Source organism: Botrytis sinoallii (assembly GCF_014898435.1).
Source record: "Botrytis sinoallii strain Bc 23 chromosome Unknown BSIN_001, whole genome shotgun sequence".
Classification (NCBI taxonomy): domain Eukaryota; kingdom Fungi; phylum Ascomycota; class Leotiomycetes; order Helotiales; family Sclerotiniaceae; genus Botrytis; species Botrytis sinoallii.
The window spans coordinates 5,695,716-5,711,786 of NW_024066028.1; the positions used below are offsets into that span (position 1 = coordinate 5,695,716).

At 42.5% G+C, this 16,071-nt stretch overlaps 5 protein-coding genes across 5 annotated transcripts; 2 read left to right on the forward strand and 3 right to left on the reverse strand.

Moving 5' to 3' along the window:
* Positions 1 to 2,646: 2,646 nt before the first annotated feature.
* Positions 2,647 to 4,107, reverse strand: EAF02_001145 (uncharacterized protein; the record flags this gene model as incomplete). The annotated part of the gene is made up of 1 exon (XM_038897193.1): positions 2,647 to 4,107. One exon carries the CDS (start codon positions 4,105 to 4,107, stop codon positions 2,647 to 2,649), a length of 1,461 nt encoding a protein of 486 aa, XP_038764052.1.
* Positions 4,108 to 5,121: 1,014 nt separating this feature from the next.
* EAF02_001146 (uncharacterized protein) lies at positions 5,122 to 5,741 on the forward strand. The gene is made up of 3 exons (XM_038897194.1): positions 5,122 to 5,232; positions 5,282 to 5,452; positions 5,508 to 5,741. Exons 2-3 carry the CDS (start codon positions 5,317 to 5,319, stop codon positions 5,597 to 5,599), a joined length of 228 nt encoding a protein of 75 aa, XP_038764053.1. The 5' UTR covers positions 5,122 to 5,232; positions 5,282 to 5,316; the 3' UTR covers positions 5,600 to 5,741.
* Positions 5,742 to 7,219: 1,478 nt separating this feature from the next.
* On the reverse strand, positions 7,220 to 9,324 carry EAF02_001147 (uncharacterized protein; the record flags this gene model as incomplete). Its single annotated transcript, XM_038897195.1, has 9 exons — positions 7,220 to 7,384; positions 7,444 to 7,580; positions 7,640 to 8,032; positions 8,085 to 8,352; positions 8,396 to 8,474; positions 8,576 to 8,592; positions 8,648 to 8,696; positions 8,755 to 9,227; positions 9,280 to 9,324. The coding sequence occupies 9 exons, from the start codon at positions 9,322 to 9,324 to the stop codon at positions 7,220 to 7,222; spliced, it is 1,626 nt and encodes a 541-aa protein (XP_038764054.1).
* Positions 9,325 to 11,629: 2,305 nt separating this feature from the next.
* On the forward strand, positions 11,630 to 13,371 carry EAF02_001148 (uncharacterized protein; the record flags this gene model as incomplete). Its single annotated transcript, XM_038897196.1, has 3 exons — positions 11,630 to 11,886; positions 11,945 to 12,154; positions 12,210 to 13,371. 3 exons carry the CDS (start codon positions 11,630 to 11,632, stop codon positions 13,369 to 13,371), a joined length of 1,629 nt encoding a protein of 542 aa, XP_038764055.1.
* Positions 13,372 to 13,811: 440 nt separating this feature from the next.
* On the reverse strand, positions 13,812 to 14,624 carry EAF02_001149 (uncharacterized protein; the record flags this gene model as incomplete). The annotated part of the gene is made up of 3 exons (XM_038897197.1): positions 13,812 to 13,835; positions 13,894 to 14,457; positions 14,511 to 14,624. The coding sequence occupies 3 exons, from the start codon at positions 14,622 to 14,624 to the stop codon at positions 13,812 to 13,814; spliced, it is 702 nt and encodes a 233-aa protein (XP_038764056.1).
* Positions 14,625 to 16,071: the final 1,447 nt, after the last annotated feature.

Genomic DNA, 16,071 nt, shown 5'->3' on the forward strand with positions numbered 1-16,071 from the left:
TTCTCGAAGAAAACGAAATTGCTCATTACAAATAATCGATCATGAGACTGAGTGATTTGGTAAAGACGTAAAACTTTAGAAAAAATTATAGAAATTCATACAGCTTGCCCTTCAAGCTTTTGGAAAGCATAAGGATATTCAATGTGTTACATTCCCGGAGTAGACTCAGTGATTGACGCCACGTCTGCTTGTTTCTTTCCTTACCCAGACTTGGATGGCAGTGTAAGTTTTAAGTGTCAATCTAAAAATTCTGGAGTAATGACTTTACCTACGGATCAAAGCTTTATTCAAGGGACGAATCTCGTCACTAGTACCTTAAATGGAAGACCATGCACTCTATTTACTCCTCCTAGAGTACTTGCTTCTATTCATTCCGCTTTCCATATGGCTCGGGCTATTGATCCAGAGGCAAAGCGTTCTACACATCCGCCTCTTGAAACATACGTCTATTAGGTATGAGGAAGTATCGAGGAAGTTGATCAATGGATCGAGGCAGCTCGAGAGCTTCGGAGTAAAGGAAGAGATGTGACATAATGGAAGGTCATGTTGGTGGAATTTGAAGCGGTTCGTGTGATAATCAATGAATTGAAAGCGATGTTGAGTGAGCTGTATGAAGCAAACATTTATGACGAGTCTCGTACATAGAAGACCAAGGTATGACAGGTCGAAAAGGGAGCAAAAATAGTGGCTGCATCACCTGGGGTATGAATGTCGACTAGAGTCAGCTATCATTCGGCTCATAGATTTGCAGCTATATTCGCTAGTCATGCCCGACTTTAGCAAAAATTCTGTTCGGTGATTAATTGAGGAGTGGTGATGAACCAAGTCTTTACATCTTTTCATCGCGATTGAAATTCGAAGCCAACTTGCACTTTTCAGTGATATAAGTATCGGCCCATTTTCTTTCCCGCTTCGTGTGAAAAAACCTATAAGTCCTCAGGTCTGGCCATCAATTTGGGTCTAAGACGCCTTCATCAACGGACCCAACTCGATGCCCCAGCACACCCTACACTGGCACCAAGAACTATTTGCTGTTTAACCTCTTCTAGACACCGAAGGTTTTGGTTAACCCAAATTGCATTGATTATGCAACCTAAAGAGTCCGAACTGAATCCAGTTAAACACAGCTCGAGAGAAAATCGTCGAAATTGATCAATAAATACAAGCGGCGAATGATCTTGAGGCGGAAAGAAGACCTGTGGCGGATTACAGAATCTCTTTTTACTTGACTCGTAGTGTAAGACTCGTCCATTCCACTGCTATTAGGTCAAAGGCATTGTGAATTAGACTTGATGGCCTGGTTCATCTGTGAGAGTATAGATCTCGGGGTGTCTGAAAATACAGGACTGGATTAATTAGCGCAGCTGGAAAATTTCTAGATGATATTAATACATGCTTGTGCGCTACCTACAGTTCATGATACCCTAAAAATAGTAAATTATGATGTTAGATCAGTTTTGCCACAGGTGCTTGCGATCTCAAGAAGATATCAACCTGACCGACCTTTTGACATTGAGTCAAATTTCATAGATCCCAACAGTAGAAACCTGAGTTTTCGAGGGTGCGAACGAAATCGCCTCCAGCGCTGATTGAGTCACACTGAGCTAGAACTAGTGCTCCATGGCTCAACCTTGCGAAGAGGTGTAGAATAACAGTCCCTCTCAAAAGGGTCTAGATACTCATACAGAAGCATTATGGCAGGCAGATAATCTCGACTACTGCAAGATAAATATTGACGAGATATTCAACATCTCGCACTCGCCCTTGATCATTGGACAGAATAACCTATCTATGACCTTTGTTTGGAGTCTCGAGCAAATAATCTCGCACATAGCTGCCAGCCCGATATCTTTGTATCAAACGGGATGGTTGTGTCGTCAAGAAAAGCACCATCTTTATGAGATGTTCTTGTGAAGAAATCGCGCAACATTCCAAGAGTGACTTTAATTATTGCCACTTTGATACAAACTTCTCGGGACCAAATTAAACAAAATGCGAGAGAGGCATGGCATGATCGTTTCTATCAAAGATAAACAATGAATATTTTGTGCATTTTCCATGGTAACCACAAGCCTCAAGGATGAATAATGTCCGGTTTGAGAAATTATAGGAAGATAGGTCAGAGTGTCGAACAGAATTTGCCATGTGCAGAAAAAAGGCGAGAGGTAGCGATGCGTATCACTCATGGTTATGTAGAGTGTTGAAGTCGGATGGAGTAGCTACTTTTGACAATGGAGTTAGACAACCATGAAAACACAAGACAAACACGAGTTTATTTGGCGATTATCAATACGGGAATGTTCAGATGGAACTATTCGGCTGGTTGAGCTCGAAATAGTCAATCAGAAGAAGACAAACAGTAATGGAGTGTAGAGGAGAGTAAAAGTGTATTTGTGGGCAATGTTTGGTCATTCGAGGTATTCTTTGAATATGAACAGCTTTGCAAGTGATGATATTTAAGGATTAGGATTCCCAGCCAAAAACTCTTACTTCCCTTTTGCCAGCCCTCACTGGAGAATACATGAGAATAAAACGCTAGAAATGGCTGGCTTTGAAGATTTATCTAGTCTAGGGAAGCGAGCATTGGTTACAGAATGCGTGTAGGTTATTGATAAAACTATTCTTAAGGACCAACTACGTCAAGCTTTATTTGGCGTCAATCCAATCAGCGACCTCATACTCTCTCCCCTCGCCTGCATATATGTCCAAGCCATCATACTGTCCAGGTCTCCAGACTCTCATCACAGCTTTTCCATTTTCATTGATAAAGGCGCGGAACATACCCCCACAGTTGTAATCAGCAACGACATGACTCACTGCATCTCTCTTCCGGCCAAGTTTGTCAACTACAACGTGTAATTCAATTCCAATAATACCTCCTTCACCTTCACCCGTCTTCTTCCATCGGTCTCCTGCAGATTTCACTAGATCTCCACCGGGGCCAGTTACTTCTGTGATAGCGGCTTGAAGGGAAGTATCGGGACGATATCGAGCAATTGCCGATGCACTTCTTGCAGCTGCAAGGCGAAGGAAAGAATCACCATTTCCAGTACCCGACATAGCGGTGGCCCTCATATGTTTCCTGGACATCATAGCTTCATCTTCCAGCGCTTCTTGGTGGATTAGATTGTACGATCTTAAACTCAAGCCTGGAAAACAATCTGCCAAAATCCCTTTCAGCTGATCACCTAAGGCAATTATTGGCCGTTGATTGTACATTCTTCGACGGATTTGTTGAAGTCGATGCATGTCATCGTGCGCCGATGTATCCTCCCACTCCTCTGCCCAAAAACCAGCACCAAGCGTTGGCGTGTCCCCAATTCTTCCTGTCAATTTATTTGTCATGCCTCCAGTACTAGTACCTACACACAGCACCCCATCCGCATCAAGGCACACAGCACCACAAGTTCCTTGTGGTATAAATTCTTGGGCATCCCAAGATGCATTTCCATTTTCATCTTTCTCCTTCTTTAACCCTGATATATGCTCATCCCATCTTGCTTGCACAAAAAAGTATTTCTCATCTACAAGCTCCAATCCCCATTCTTTTGCCAATTTTTCGGCGGAATATTTGTGCAGCTGTGAATGTCCTTGTGCTCCGTGGCTTTGCCTAAATGCGTCCTCTTCAACACTCATCGGTCCTCGATGTTCACCATTTCCACCCTCCAAGTCTTGTTCTCCTCGTATCAACATCTCGCGCGCAAGCTTTATTGGATTCTTGACATGTTGTAGTCCCATAAGTCCTACTCCTCTCTTCTTCTTCCCACTTGAAACCATTATCGATGCCTCCAGTTCATTAATTCCATCGCGAGTGAAAACTGCACCATGGCCACTGTTGAACAGAGGATTATCTTCCAATTGAGTAACTGCATAGGTGACAGCATCGAGAGCTGTAGTGGTAGAAGAAGACGTTTTGTGGAGAGGAAAGGAGGATGGCGACGTGAGGAAATAGTGAGTGTTGGAAATTATGCGAAGGAGTGAGTCATGATATAACTTATACTTCGCCGGTGGAAGGTTCGCTGGGAGAATATTACCTGCACCGCCATGGATGATGATGCGGGGTGTTATCGATTGGGAGAAAACTGGTAAAGGTTGTTTGGATTCCATTTTGTATTCCATGATGCCTTGAGGTTATCTAGAATGTTGATGCAAGCTGAAGAGTGACAGTGGTCAGTGAGGCCGATAGATCAGGAGATGAAGAGAACTGTGCTTCTTGCAATGGGGTTATAATTAATAATGCTTGAAAAACAATATCAATATCAATTTCAATTTATAACACGAATGCGAAATTAGGATGAAGATAATGGCTGATGTGAACGTTGTCTGATCAGTTGCATTGCTTATCGTACCTACTTATCGTGCTTATCGAAGAAGTGCACATGGCTTGGCATTACGAGAAAGAGGTAGTAACAGATCACGTGATATTGGATTTATCCTCTCCTCTCACTAGTCCCACGTGCTAACTCTGCAAAGAACAAAGTTGTCATGGAATGAAGATGTTAAAAGGTAGGTAGGTAGGGCAATGCATTTCACTCAATTCCTTCCCAATTAATCAATCAAGGACAGCTGGTAGCTCGGCATCTATTTTAAGAATACAGAAGTCCTTCCCTTCCAGCCAGTGCACCAAGTAGGAGCGACCCGAACGCCCACTTTACGTGAAGAAGAAGACCATAAGAGCGAGCATAAGAGCTTGGAAAATAAACCCGTTTGCTTCTAATAAGCTCTTCCCCATACATTCGCAAGCACAACAGATCAATAAGCTAGATAGCGACCTGGACCGTGTTTTGCTCCATCAATATGACGCTTAATTCATGCAAGAGCGCAGGGGTTTTCCAGATAAGAACAGGTTTATCTTGGCTATGGGTCCTTGAACAATTCCCATTTGATGCTGTGAGTCCAGGAACAACTCAAAACGGCCCATAAGCTCTAGAATGACTTGGTACCGAGTGCAGATTTCGAGATGGGGGAGAGATTAAATATGGAGATTGATAAATTGTGAGGTGCATCATGATGCATCTATTGTGATGTAACAGTGAAACTGAGTGCGAAAGCTCACGAGGACGAGCTGACAAGCAAGTTTTATTTCATGGATTTCAGGTTCTGGCAAGAGCAGCAAAATATAAAATGCCTCGATCATCCGTCCTCCTCTGCTCCCACCTTCTTTTTTATCGACACAATACGCGCAGATCTCTAACTCAAAGCCTCAAACAATCCACAAGTGAGGTCCCCATTGTATTGCTTATCTATGCCTCTTCTCAGCTTATATTGACATTTTCCTTAGGTCACCTAAACCACCAATTACTTCAACCAATCATCATGGGTCTCGGAGAAGATATCAAAGAGTTCGGAGAGGGTGAAATGCAACAGCAGGGTGGAAACAACGGAAATGATAGCGGCAACAATTTCAGCAATGGCATAAGCGATAGCACCAAAGATACCATGGCAGACTCCGGTATGTTCTTGTCCACCTACTTTGTCCTAATTAGTTCTAACATTATATGACACAGCCGTCGACTCATTTGCGAGCAAGGAGGGAGTACCTTCCCAATTGGACTCGGGAATTAACAACGTTGTCAATGATGAGGTCAACAAGTTCTAGACATTTATGGTTGTTCTTATGATTAATGTTGACTGAGCGTGGATATGGGCTGGAGCTTTAGTTTGGATTGTGTACTATTACCACTCTTGTTAAATTTTAAATCATTTCAGTTTCACAAAGTCACTTCTATTTTGTTTTACACATGTTTAAAGTCTCTATCAACATCTTTTTAAATTCGATTCAAGTGAAGTCCAATGCCAAGGCAGCTAAGAGATAGCCAAGAAAGCTTATTTCAAAACTTTTCGAGCGTATTATTTTTCGTCTTTTTCGAACTATGGGGCGCTTCTATCTTGGTGTTAATTCACATAGTTTCGCATTGCAGGGTTACGTGCTTGCTATCTACGAGTCTCTGTTCAGTCTAGTTTTCGTGTCTCTGCATTCGTCTTGACTTGTCCTAATACCATGATTGAGTAGCTTTTCCCTAGACCCGCATTAGATTTTTCGTCGTCTGGTTACTGAAAAATCTCGAGTTTTCGGCGATTGCGAGAATTTCTTGAGGGGAGGTCGACTAGATTGTCGTTACGTGAAAGTGCCCATTGACATTGTTGAAAACCTATGGTTTCATAACAAGGTTCAATTGGGGTCTCTCCCAGTGAAAGGATCGAATTTTGACATACAGATGTTGTTGGTCAATACCCTTTCTGATCTCTGCCTATAATTCAACACGCATAAATTCCTTCATGAGCGCTCTTTCACAAAGTAGATTTTTCCAATTACTCAGATATGTCGAAATTACAAAGTCGCTTACCAACACTATCATATTAAACTAAATTTCAACATGGGAAAATACGAGTATGCATCCATGGTCCCTGACCACACAAATCAACTTGAAGAGGCTAAATTTTGGGTCTATTAATCAGGGAATCACGTCGAAAAGGCGTTGGAAGGAAAGTCGAATGGAGGCAGTGTAGCTCGGAAGCCAAACGAAAGAGGGGGCCATGCTATGTATCGACCATCATTCGTGGAAAATGGCGTTTTCAATTTCGTCTACAATGACTCGAATGATAAGCCCAGGGTTGACAAAGAAGCTATACTACGAATGAATCCCAATTCGGGCCACTCCGAAAGATGGCAGGGAGCATCATATCTCTTTGAATGGAACGAAGAAGTGAGTGATTGGCTTATGCATCTAAAGTCAAATCATTTGATGATAGCTATTTATTGACCTCCGCAATTAGATCTTGTGCGATAGCATCTTTGCAAATCTCAATCAAATCAGAGCGCATAAGATTGTTGTCCGATACGGACAGATTGATGAACTCAGGCTCTGTCTCAGCATGATCGGCAGCAGCTGCTGCGGCGGCGGGAAGAAGAGCTTGAATGATGTTATTCATTCGACTTGAAATAGGTGGTATATTGCGATGTGTCATGGCGCTAAATTTTAGCGCCATCTAGGTACCTAAGGAACTCTCACCAACACCGAGACAAAAGATGACAACTACAATCATGAATGTGAACATTTACTTCTTGCATGGGATTCTCAAACCAATCATTGATTTGCTTGAATTTCAAAATCTTCTGTTGCTCTCAACTATGGAAATTAATAATCGGGAAAAATTTCGATGATTCCTCTGTTCAATACAAACGCAAAGAAGACTTAAAAAATTGGAAGGACGCTCTCTAGCCACATGGGATATTGTTACTGCAAAGCCCATTCAAACAACTCCGCTCAAATAACTTCTTCCACTTTGATAATATTTGCGCTATCGTCAAGTGCCAATTTTTTCTTTCAAGAGATGCTTTCCTTGGGTTCTTGGCTCGGAAGATATCATCTAGTTCTTCCAACTAAGGTGCAGTGTCAGATTTATTCTCATTTCCCCGTTTAAATCTCGAGGTCAACTTACAGTACGATTCTTCGTCTCAGGGATGAAGAAATAAATCACAAGCGCCTGTATTGGACAACAAAGCACAAAAACGATATAGGTTTTCCACTTGATCTTCTCCAAAGCCACAGGATATGCGAACTGGTTCACGAGGGTCGCTATCAAAGTCATTAGTGCCACAAGAATATAAGGCATTGCTAGTACAGGGACACCATACCTGCCGGCACAGCAAAGTTGCTAAATGCCATTCCTTTTGCCCTCATCTCAAAACTCAGGACTTCTACAGGGTATAATGCTTGCAACGGTGTAAAACCTACACTGAAAATTGCGTCGAAGAGGAAAATCATCGCCACAACAGCAGAGCCACTGCTCTTGCTACCTGTATTGGCATTGATGGATGATGAAACTGTAGCCCCGATCCATACTATAGCGCATCCAATGTTTGCGAATAGAAGCAGAGGACGACGACCTACCTTATCTACGAGGGAAGCACCAAACAAAGCCAAGCCAAACTGCATGATATTTGAACCTAGGTTGAGGTTCAGTTGTGTTATGGAATCCTTAATTCCTGCTGTATCAAGAACAGCCGAAATGAAGTATGAAATTGGACCTTTGCACGAAGTCAATACAATCAAATCGAACAGATGGAGTAGATTCCATACCGTTGCCAGCCCACTGTCCGAATATGGCAATTGTGCAGTTGCATGCCAAACGGTATCTTGAAAGCTTTATCTTTGAACAGTGCTCGATAATCCCACCATCTCTTGTCTGCTCCATCCAGTTCCAGATACTCTTCATATTCATGAAGCTGCATTTCGACCCAAATGTTATTTGGGTTTCCTTATCCATGGTATCTTGTAAGCATCGCTTTCGCCTTGTCTCGCTGTCCATGTACGTATTGCCAACGTGGACTCTCGGGAAGGGACCATACTAGGATAATACAAAGACCCGGGAATGCCATTTGTAGCCATACTGGAACTTGCCAGGACCGGTTACCGGATAAGTCCGCACTTGCTCGTGCAGATCCCGAAGCAAGAATTGAGCCAACAAACCTTAGAACATGTTAGCATGGGATCCATAAGGTGTTTGATGGAGAGATGGAAGAGCATCCCCTTGAAAAGCTGGATGATATTGTTTTGTGAGATAAACTAACCAAAAGGTATTATAGAACTATGAGGCGAGTCAGTCACAATGTTCTATCTTTACAAAGATGCACTTCACTTACAGCAGTGAAAACACCTCGGTGGGCAGGATGCGATGTTTCGACAACATAACTTGTGACGAGTTAGCTAATAACGTTCCCAGATTGGTCCGAGTATCGTTATTACTTACATTGGGCCCGCTGATGCAACAATACCCACACCAAATCCAAGCAGAAACCTGCCGCCCATGAACTGCCCGATGACATTACTCGAGTTAAGTGTGGTAGATTGGACTATAGTTCCCGGCACAATCGATGAAGCTCCGATATAGATTCCGATCTTTCTTCCCCAAGTATTGATCGCCGGCCCGATAAAAGGAATAGCTGCCACACTGCCGATCGAATACATAGAAGTAACGATTCCATTCCAAGCACGATCGTTAGCCACATTGAAGTACTTCCTAAATTGCTCCAATGCGAGAAGAGAGTTGAACATAGAGCCATCAAATCTGTTGCAAGTGCTGCAAAAGAAAGCCACTAGCGCACAAGCGTATAGTATGAAGGATCGTCCTGACCATGTTTTTGGTGGCTCCTTCAACATTGCTTGCGCGAAAGCCTCATCGCCTTTCACCACTTTAATTTGGGTCACATGCTTTTCATTGTTCTATGCTCAAATCATCAGTTTTATCGTTCCTTTCTTTCCTCATGAAACCTACATGTTCTTGGTGCGTACCAACACCTATATTTTCATCCGCGGTCATAGTGACGATGACTCCCTGACAAGCAACAAACGTTTACCAGAACAGATGTTTCGATGATCGCAGATGTTCAAGAACTAGAAGTATGTTCTTGAAATGTTGGATGTTTGCGGCTAATCAGACACGACTCTAATCGTGACATCGGGCGTCTTTCATCATAATTAACTATTATTAAACAAGTTGATTCGGATTATCATCCATATATCAGGAGAAACCCCTGATACTTTATGTACAACCTCATTTGTTCATGTATCTCCAGTCGAGCTCTGGGCCCAAAAGCTTCACGACGCCCAAATACAAACTACACCGCAACTCAGACCATCCCAAAGAAAACGGAATCAGTACTCTCCGCCTTTACTCGAGATTTCGGAATGCATGAAGAAAAAATGATTGTTCAAAGATAGCACAAGGCGATTCGTTTCACAAGGATTACTTTTTATGGCGGAGGCTTTACTCAATTGAGACTGAGGGGTAGCTGGGCGCCCCCGGACCTCGCTCGCTTATAGGCTTAGTGATTGGAGAATCTATCATGCGATCCGGGGGTAACACTAAACCTGAATGTTTGCCCAGCCCTTGTTTGATTTGGTCGTTTGTACTCATCCTATTCACGGAGGTACAAGGCCCGTATTGTGGTAATCTTGTGGGGAAGTAATTCTTTCATGATTCTAGATTTGTAGTGAAACACAAATCACATTCAGTGATCTCGAAATTGTACTTCAGTTGTATTATTGTTAGCAGCTGTTCAAATTTCTCCCAATGTTCGTGGATAAAGTGAACTCAAAACTGGGAAAGCTTTTCGATCTTCACGATTGGCTATCTCAACCGCGGTTTATCATTGGTTTGAGGTTATCTCACAACACTTTAACCACCTTTGAAGTGTGAGACTTTGCTCCTTCAACTCGACACTCGTTTTTGACTGAAAATACACAATCGCGAACGAAATACAGCTTTTTGTTCTTTTGCGCACATGAAGGATAAATGATACTATTGGGTGGATGATTGCAGTGAATGGCACTTTGCTAAGTACAGAAGTGTGCATGTCGCGAACGAAACAGATTGCACATCTAGATCCTCACGGTGTTCCCTACAGCACCTTCAAAATTTTGATCAATTCTTTTTGATCTCCAGATTTGACCTCCAATAAATGATATTGCAGTCCAATGCTGGATAACGAATTAGCTTGAGCTTCATCATGACCATTGGGTGAGTGAGTACTCCTCAAGACTCTATAGATAGTTTACCTTTTCAAGCAGGGTTTAGAAAGCTTTCTTGCTATCACAATAGTCAAAGTCCAACTTCACAAGCTATTGAGGTTCATTTATCTTTGAATGAGTTTAACACAAAATCTCACAGCGGGGGTTTTTGCGATACGTAAGGGCATAATCAATTCTTTACATCCCAGGAGTGGTGGTCCCTAAATCATTCTTGATAATATGGCACATCAATTTCTATGTTTTTCGTATTATATTATACTCAATTATTGCAATTCAGAAAGATAGGAAATGAACTTCTCGTCTCGCGCTCTGATTCAGGCAAAAATACCATGCTGGGGACGGTCCAGAAAATCCGAACACTAAGGTTACCAAAAAGGATATTTAAAGACAGCTCTGCTTCACACTCGAATTTGAATCAATTCGTGCATTTGTTTTCATATCTTTCAAATTAGCATACAAGAGTTTTGATCAACTGAGTTGTCGCCATGAAATCTCCCTCCAAGAATACTTTGATTCGATATCAAATCGATTGGAGTGTAAAACCTTTGTGTTCGATTTTGCTGACAATCGCACACCGGTTGAGATATTGAAATAACGTATCATTCCATGATTGGCAATGCAGAATGCAGGAAATGGATTGACGATACAGGGGTATCGGAGTATCGTGATTGTTGATGATGAGAGACCTCGGCTTTTCACACATACAATTCATTTCATTTGGGCCGACAGAATCATGAAAGGGTGGCAAATACAGTGTTACACGTATCAATCTTCAGGGCTCAAATTGCTTCTGAATTTTGGGCTTCATACGATGTGGGTGGCCATGCGGACCAGATCATAGCCACGTGTAAGCCGTCATCTTTTATTGGACGGGGTATTCAAGAGGCGGCATGACGTGGATTCAAATCCATACTTTCCTCCCTTCTTGGTACTAGTACCTGCAGGTAGCTGAATAATACCCCTCATTGAAGATATAAGAATGAGACCACGAGAAAATACATATACAGGTACAATTCACTTCTTCGTGAGTACTTCGTTCACAGCTTTTCAGCCTTTTACCTTTCAGAAGGAACGAGAGTATCAAGATACAGACGATGGCTTCTTATAGAATTGTTTTTCTTCTTATCCACTTGTTTTGCACATCATCTGCGCAGACTGTCCAAAATACCAATTGTAGAGCGCTGCCTGGAGACCAATCATGGCCATCTGCAACAGAGTGGAACAATCTCAACAGTACAGTCAATGGTAGGCTTGTAGCTACCGTGCCCATCGCAAGCCCTTGCCATGAACCTAACTACAGCGCGACGGAATGCGCATATTTACAAGCGAACTGGGCGAACCCAAGTCTGCAGTAAGTCTTTCACAGCGCTATCATTTATACCATATGAACTTTCTAATTCCAAATCCAGTTGGAATTCATCTTCCTCCTTGATAGCTCCATACTTTGCGACACTTGGAAATCAGAGCTGCAACCCTTTTTCTTCCGAACAAAGTCTTTGTAGCTTGGGAAATTTGGTTAATTATGCTGTCAATGTGTCGACACCCAATGATGCCGTTGCTGCCATTCAATTCGCTAAGAATCATAACATCCGTTTTGTAATCCGGAATACTGGTCACGAGTAAGTTTCTCTCTTAGAAAATTCTAATGCTATGCGTCAGCTAAGATCATGCAAGTTATTTGGGCAAGTCAACTGGTGCAGGCTCATTAGCTGTTTGGACTCACAACTTGAAGAATATATCATTTTCTGACTGGAAATCTGACTATTTTACCGGAAAGGTCATGAAGATTGGTGCTGGCATTCAAGGGTTTGAAGCATTAGAAGCTGCTCATGATGCAGGTTTTGTGACGGTAGGTGGTGAATGTCCGACAGTTGGAATCGCCGGAGGCTATACACAAGGAGGTGGTCATTCGGCACTCTCTAGCAATTTTGGTATGGGTGCTGATCAAGCGCTTTCGTGGGAAGTTGTAACGGCCAGTGGCAACGTGGTCACTGCCTCACGAACCGAAAACAAAGACCTTTATTGGGCTTTAAGTGGCGGTGGGGGTGGTACATATGGAGTCATCATATCTCTAACCGTGAGAGTACATCCTGACACTGTAGTCAGTGGTGCCTCTTTGGCATTTTCGGCAACCGGCGGCAACACGAGTATTGAAACTTTCTGGAAAGGTGTTGAAGCCTTTCATACTTATCTTCCTGGAATGGTCGATGCAGGAACTATGGTTGGCTATGGAGCTTCGTCTTCAGTTTTCCGAATTATTGGTATGACGGCATACAATAAGACTAAAGCTGACGTCCAAGCTCTCTTAGCCAATTTCACCGACAAACTCACAACTCTTGGTATTAATTTTACAGTCGCGTACACACAGTACCCAACATATCTTGACCACTACAATCAATCTCTTGGGCCTCTCCCTTATGGTCCCTGGGGTGGACCAGGAGTCAATACCGGTGGTGGTCGATTGATATCAAGAAGTGTCGTACAGGAGAATAACAAAGCTTACGTCGCAACTATTCGTAATGTCACGAATGCGGGTATCCCTTACACAGGCGTAGCTCTGAACGTCTCATCTCCTCATATTATATCTACTGCCGATAATGCTTTACTTCCAGCTTGGCGTGATGCCCTCATCCATGTCATCTTGACTATACCATGGAACTATTCTGCGCCAATATCTGAGATGGTAGCTGCTCAATATCATATGATAAATGAGATCATCCCACAATTCGAAGTACTCACTCCTGGGGGAGGTACTTATTTGAACGAAGGTAATTTCAGACAGCCAGACTGGCAGCAAACTTTCTATGGGAAGAACTACCGCAAGTTACTAGGATAAAAATAAGTGGGATCCAGATCAATTGTTTTACGCCACAACTGCAGTGGGTAGTGAGGCATGGAGTATAGCAGCTGATGGGAGAATGTGTCGGACAAATGACACGACAACCTCAGTACTAGCACTTTCAAGTGGTGGCAAGAGGTTTAAGCGGGTCGAGAATTAGGTACCATCTTATCCCGAGCTTCTCCTGAGCTCTGAACCAAATATAGAGGCAGCAAAGAAGCATTTTATAGCTATTTTCCTTTAAAAGAAACAATTTTTGACTTTGAATCATGCAACTAGCCAGACCGTTCGTATCTTCAATTCCAACAACATCTTAACTACCAAGTCCAAGTGAAAAGTCACAGCACCCAGCAAATGCAGTTGAGTACAGTATCTTTAGTTTGATTAATCATTTAGTGTTCCATTATTTCGTGTTGTGGTATCAAAAGTGTCTCGAGTTAGGTTCCCATGGTCATTATTTCCTACTCTTTTGGTCAGCAAGCCCTCGTGTATTAGTCAAGTGCGATGGAAAATCCATACCATACATCTCTTCAAAACCCTCTTCACAACCCCATTTTTCTTTCTCTCTCCTTCCTCCCTCTCATCGTCTTCTTTTCTCCGTCTCGCGTCCCTCAAAATCTGCTCCTGCTCGCGCCCAACAATAATCTTTCTAATCAAATTCTCAATTAGAACGTCACAATTCTCGCCTTCTTTTGCTGAACATTCTGAGAACCCGCAATTCAGCCTTTCGGCTAATGCCTTCCCATCCTCAGTCTTGACACTTCTTTTTTCCCACATATCACTCATAGTCCCGACTACTTCCACATATAACCCCTTTTTTTCTGGAACCTTCACATGTTTCACAAGAGTCCAGAGAGCTTCTAGAACAGAGAAGGATTCGGGCGAGCAGATTGAATACATCAATATTATCCCATCGGCGTCTCTAATCAGTGGCTCAAACAAACCGGCATATCGATCATCGTAATTCAATTCCATAATATTTACGAAACACTGTTCGGAACCGATAGTGATGTTTGTTTGATGACTATCTTCGAGTGTTGGATCGTAAGGATTAATGGACACACGGAAATCATTGTAAACAATCTATCTTCCTGTCAACCCCCCCTCTCATGAAGTATCAAAGATTCGGGCCTTACCTTATTCTTCATGCCAGCGTTTCCAGACCCAGTATTTCCAAAGAACAAAATATTGTATCTTCTTTTCCTAGGCGCCGGACCGGAAGACACCCGATTTTGTTGTGGTCGATTCATTTTCGGCTTGAAATCTAGAACCAGCCAGTCTCAAGTTTAAGTTTTCGAGATACTATAACCAAATTGCACGACGAGATTCATTATCTATTATCTAGAATACCCATGCTGTAGAATTTCTGTGAGTAGATAGGCGCAGTATCGTAGCTGTGGGGTTTGTGATTAACGTTGCATTTATATGCGGGTGCGGGTGCTGGTAAGTGGGGGGCATAGCCACAATTCCTTCTCGTATCAGTACTTGAACCAATTGTTCTTGCATATATCATATCTATCTTTGGATCTTTATATTGACAACCTGAAGCAAATCAGGATCACTGTTCATGTGCGGGGAAGTTTTCATTTTTCACGTACTTCTTCATGCCGAGGCTATCACATACACAGCTTTACCGCATTTCCGGCCTCTGGGATGCCCTATTGAAAGCACGGATTTGTCAGTTCTACATGCGGAGACTCTTGACCTTCCATTTGAGCTCTTGTTTCTTGTGTTGCTAGCGCCTCCGTGCTTTATTAGTGGTGCAACATTATGTAGGAAGTCGGTGGGACGACCTAGATGTTGAGGAATTTTTGGAAACAAGTCAGGAAGACTCGAGCTTTGAAATTAGGAAGACATAGCTTTCTCTTCATTCATAGCCTCGCAAACCAGGTTTGTCGTTCTTTCACATCACTTGACTCGATGTTCCGTCCCAGCGAGGGATAACAGGTTGAGAAATTCTGAATCGGAGTTGATTTTTACTTGCAACATGAATTCGAGATGTTCGGGATTATTGTCTGCTTAGGCTAGTTGCTGTCGATAAAGACTTTGTAGTATTGTTAGATAATGAGGACTTTTTTTGTCTTTGCTTCTTAAAATTCGGCACAGATACGTTCAATAACAATGTGCAACAACTGACCAGTTTCTTCCACATAACCCCCCGGAAAAGCAGTGCGGTCGCTTTCCAAGTGGTCTGATGCCTAAATGATGTTTCTTCAGCGGTCACAGCAGACTGACTACTCAAGGGGGCCTTGACAGTCCAGAACAAAATTCGATAGTGAGATCCTTTGAATCATCAATTGATCTCGATATTCTTCAAACAAATGCGTCCTAATTGCGATATTCATTTCTGATATGAATGTATTAATAAAACATCGCAAGGTTTGATAAAAAGGCGCTTCCATATCCGATCGCCTAATCTACTATGCACCTATCTTACTAATCAATGAAATTCAAGATCTTCAATATCCAGTTCCAGTTCCTACTTCAAAGAACACTCCCGAATTATTACACATATTGTCTGCCTTCGAGTCGACCACTGGCCGCCAACTGAAATTATTGAATTCTGACGACTCCAGATGCTTTTCTTTCTAAAACCAGTTCATATGTGGTACGATATTGATTTTGTGGCGACCTCTGATGGCCGACAACGCTGCTGCCTAGTTTGTTAAAGTTCATAGTTTTATAGATAAGCCTCGA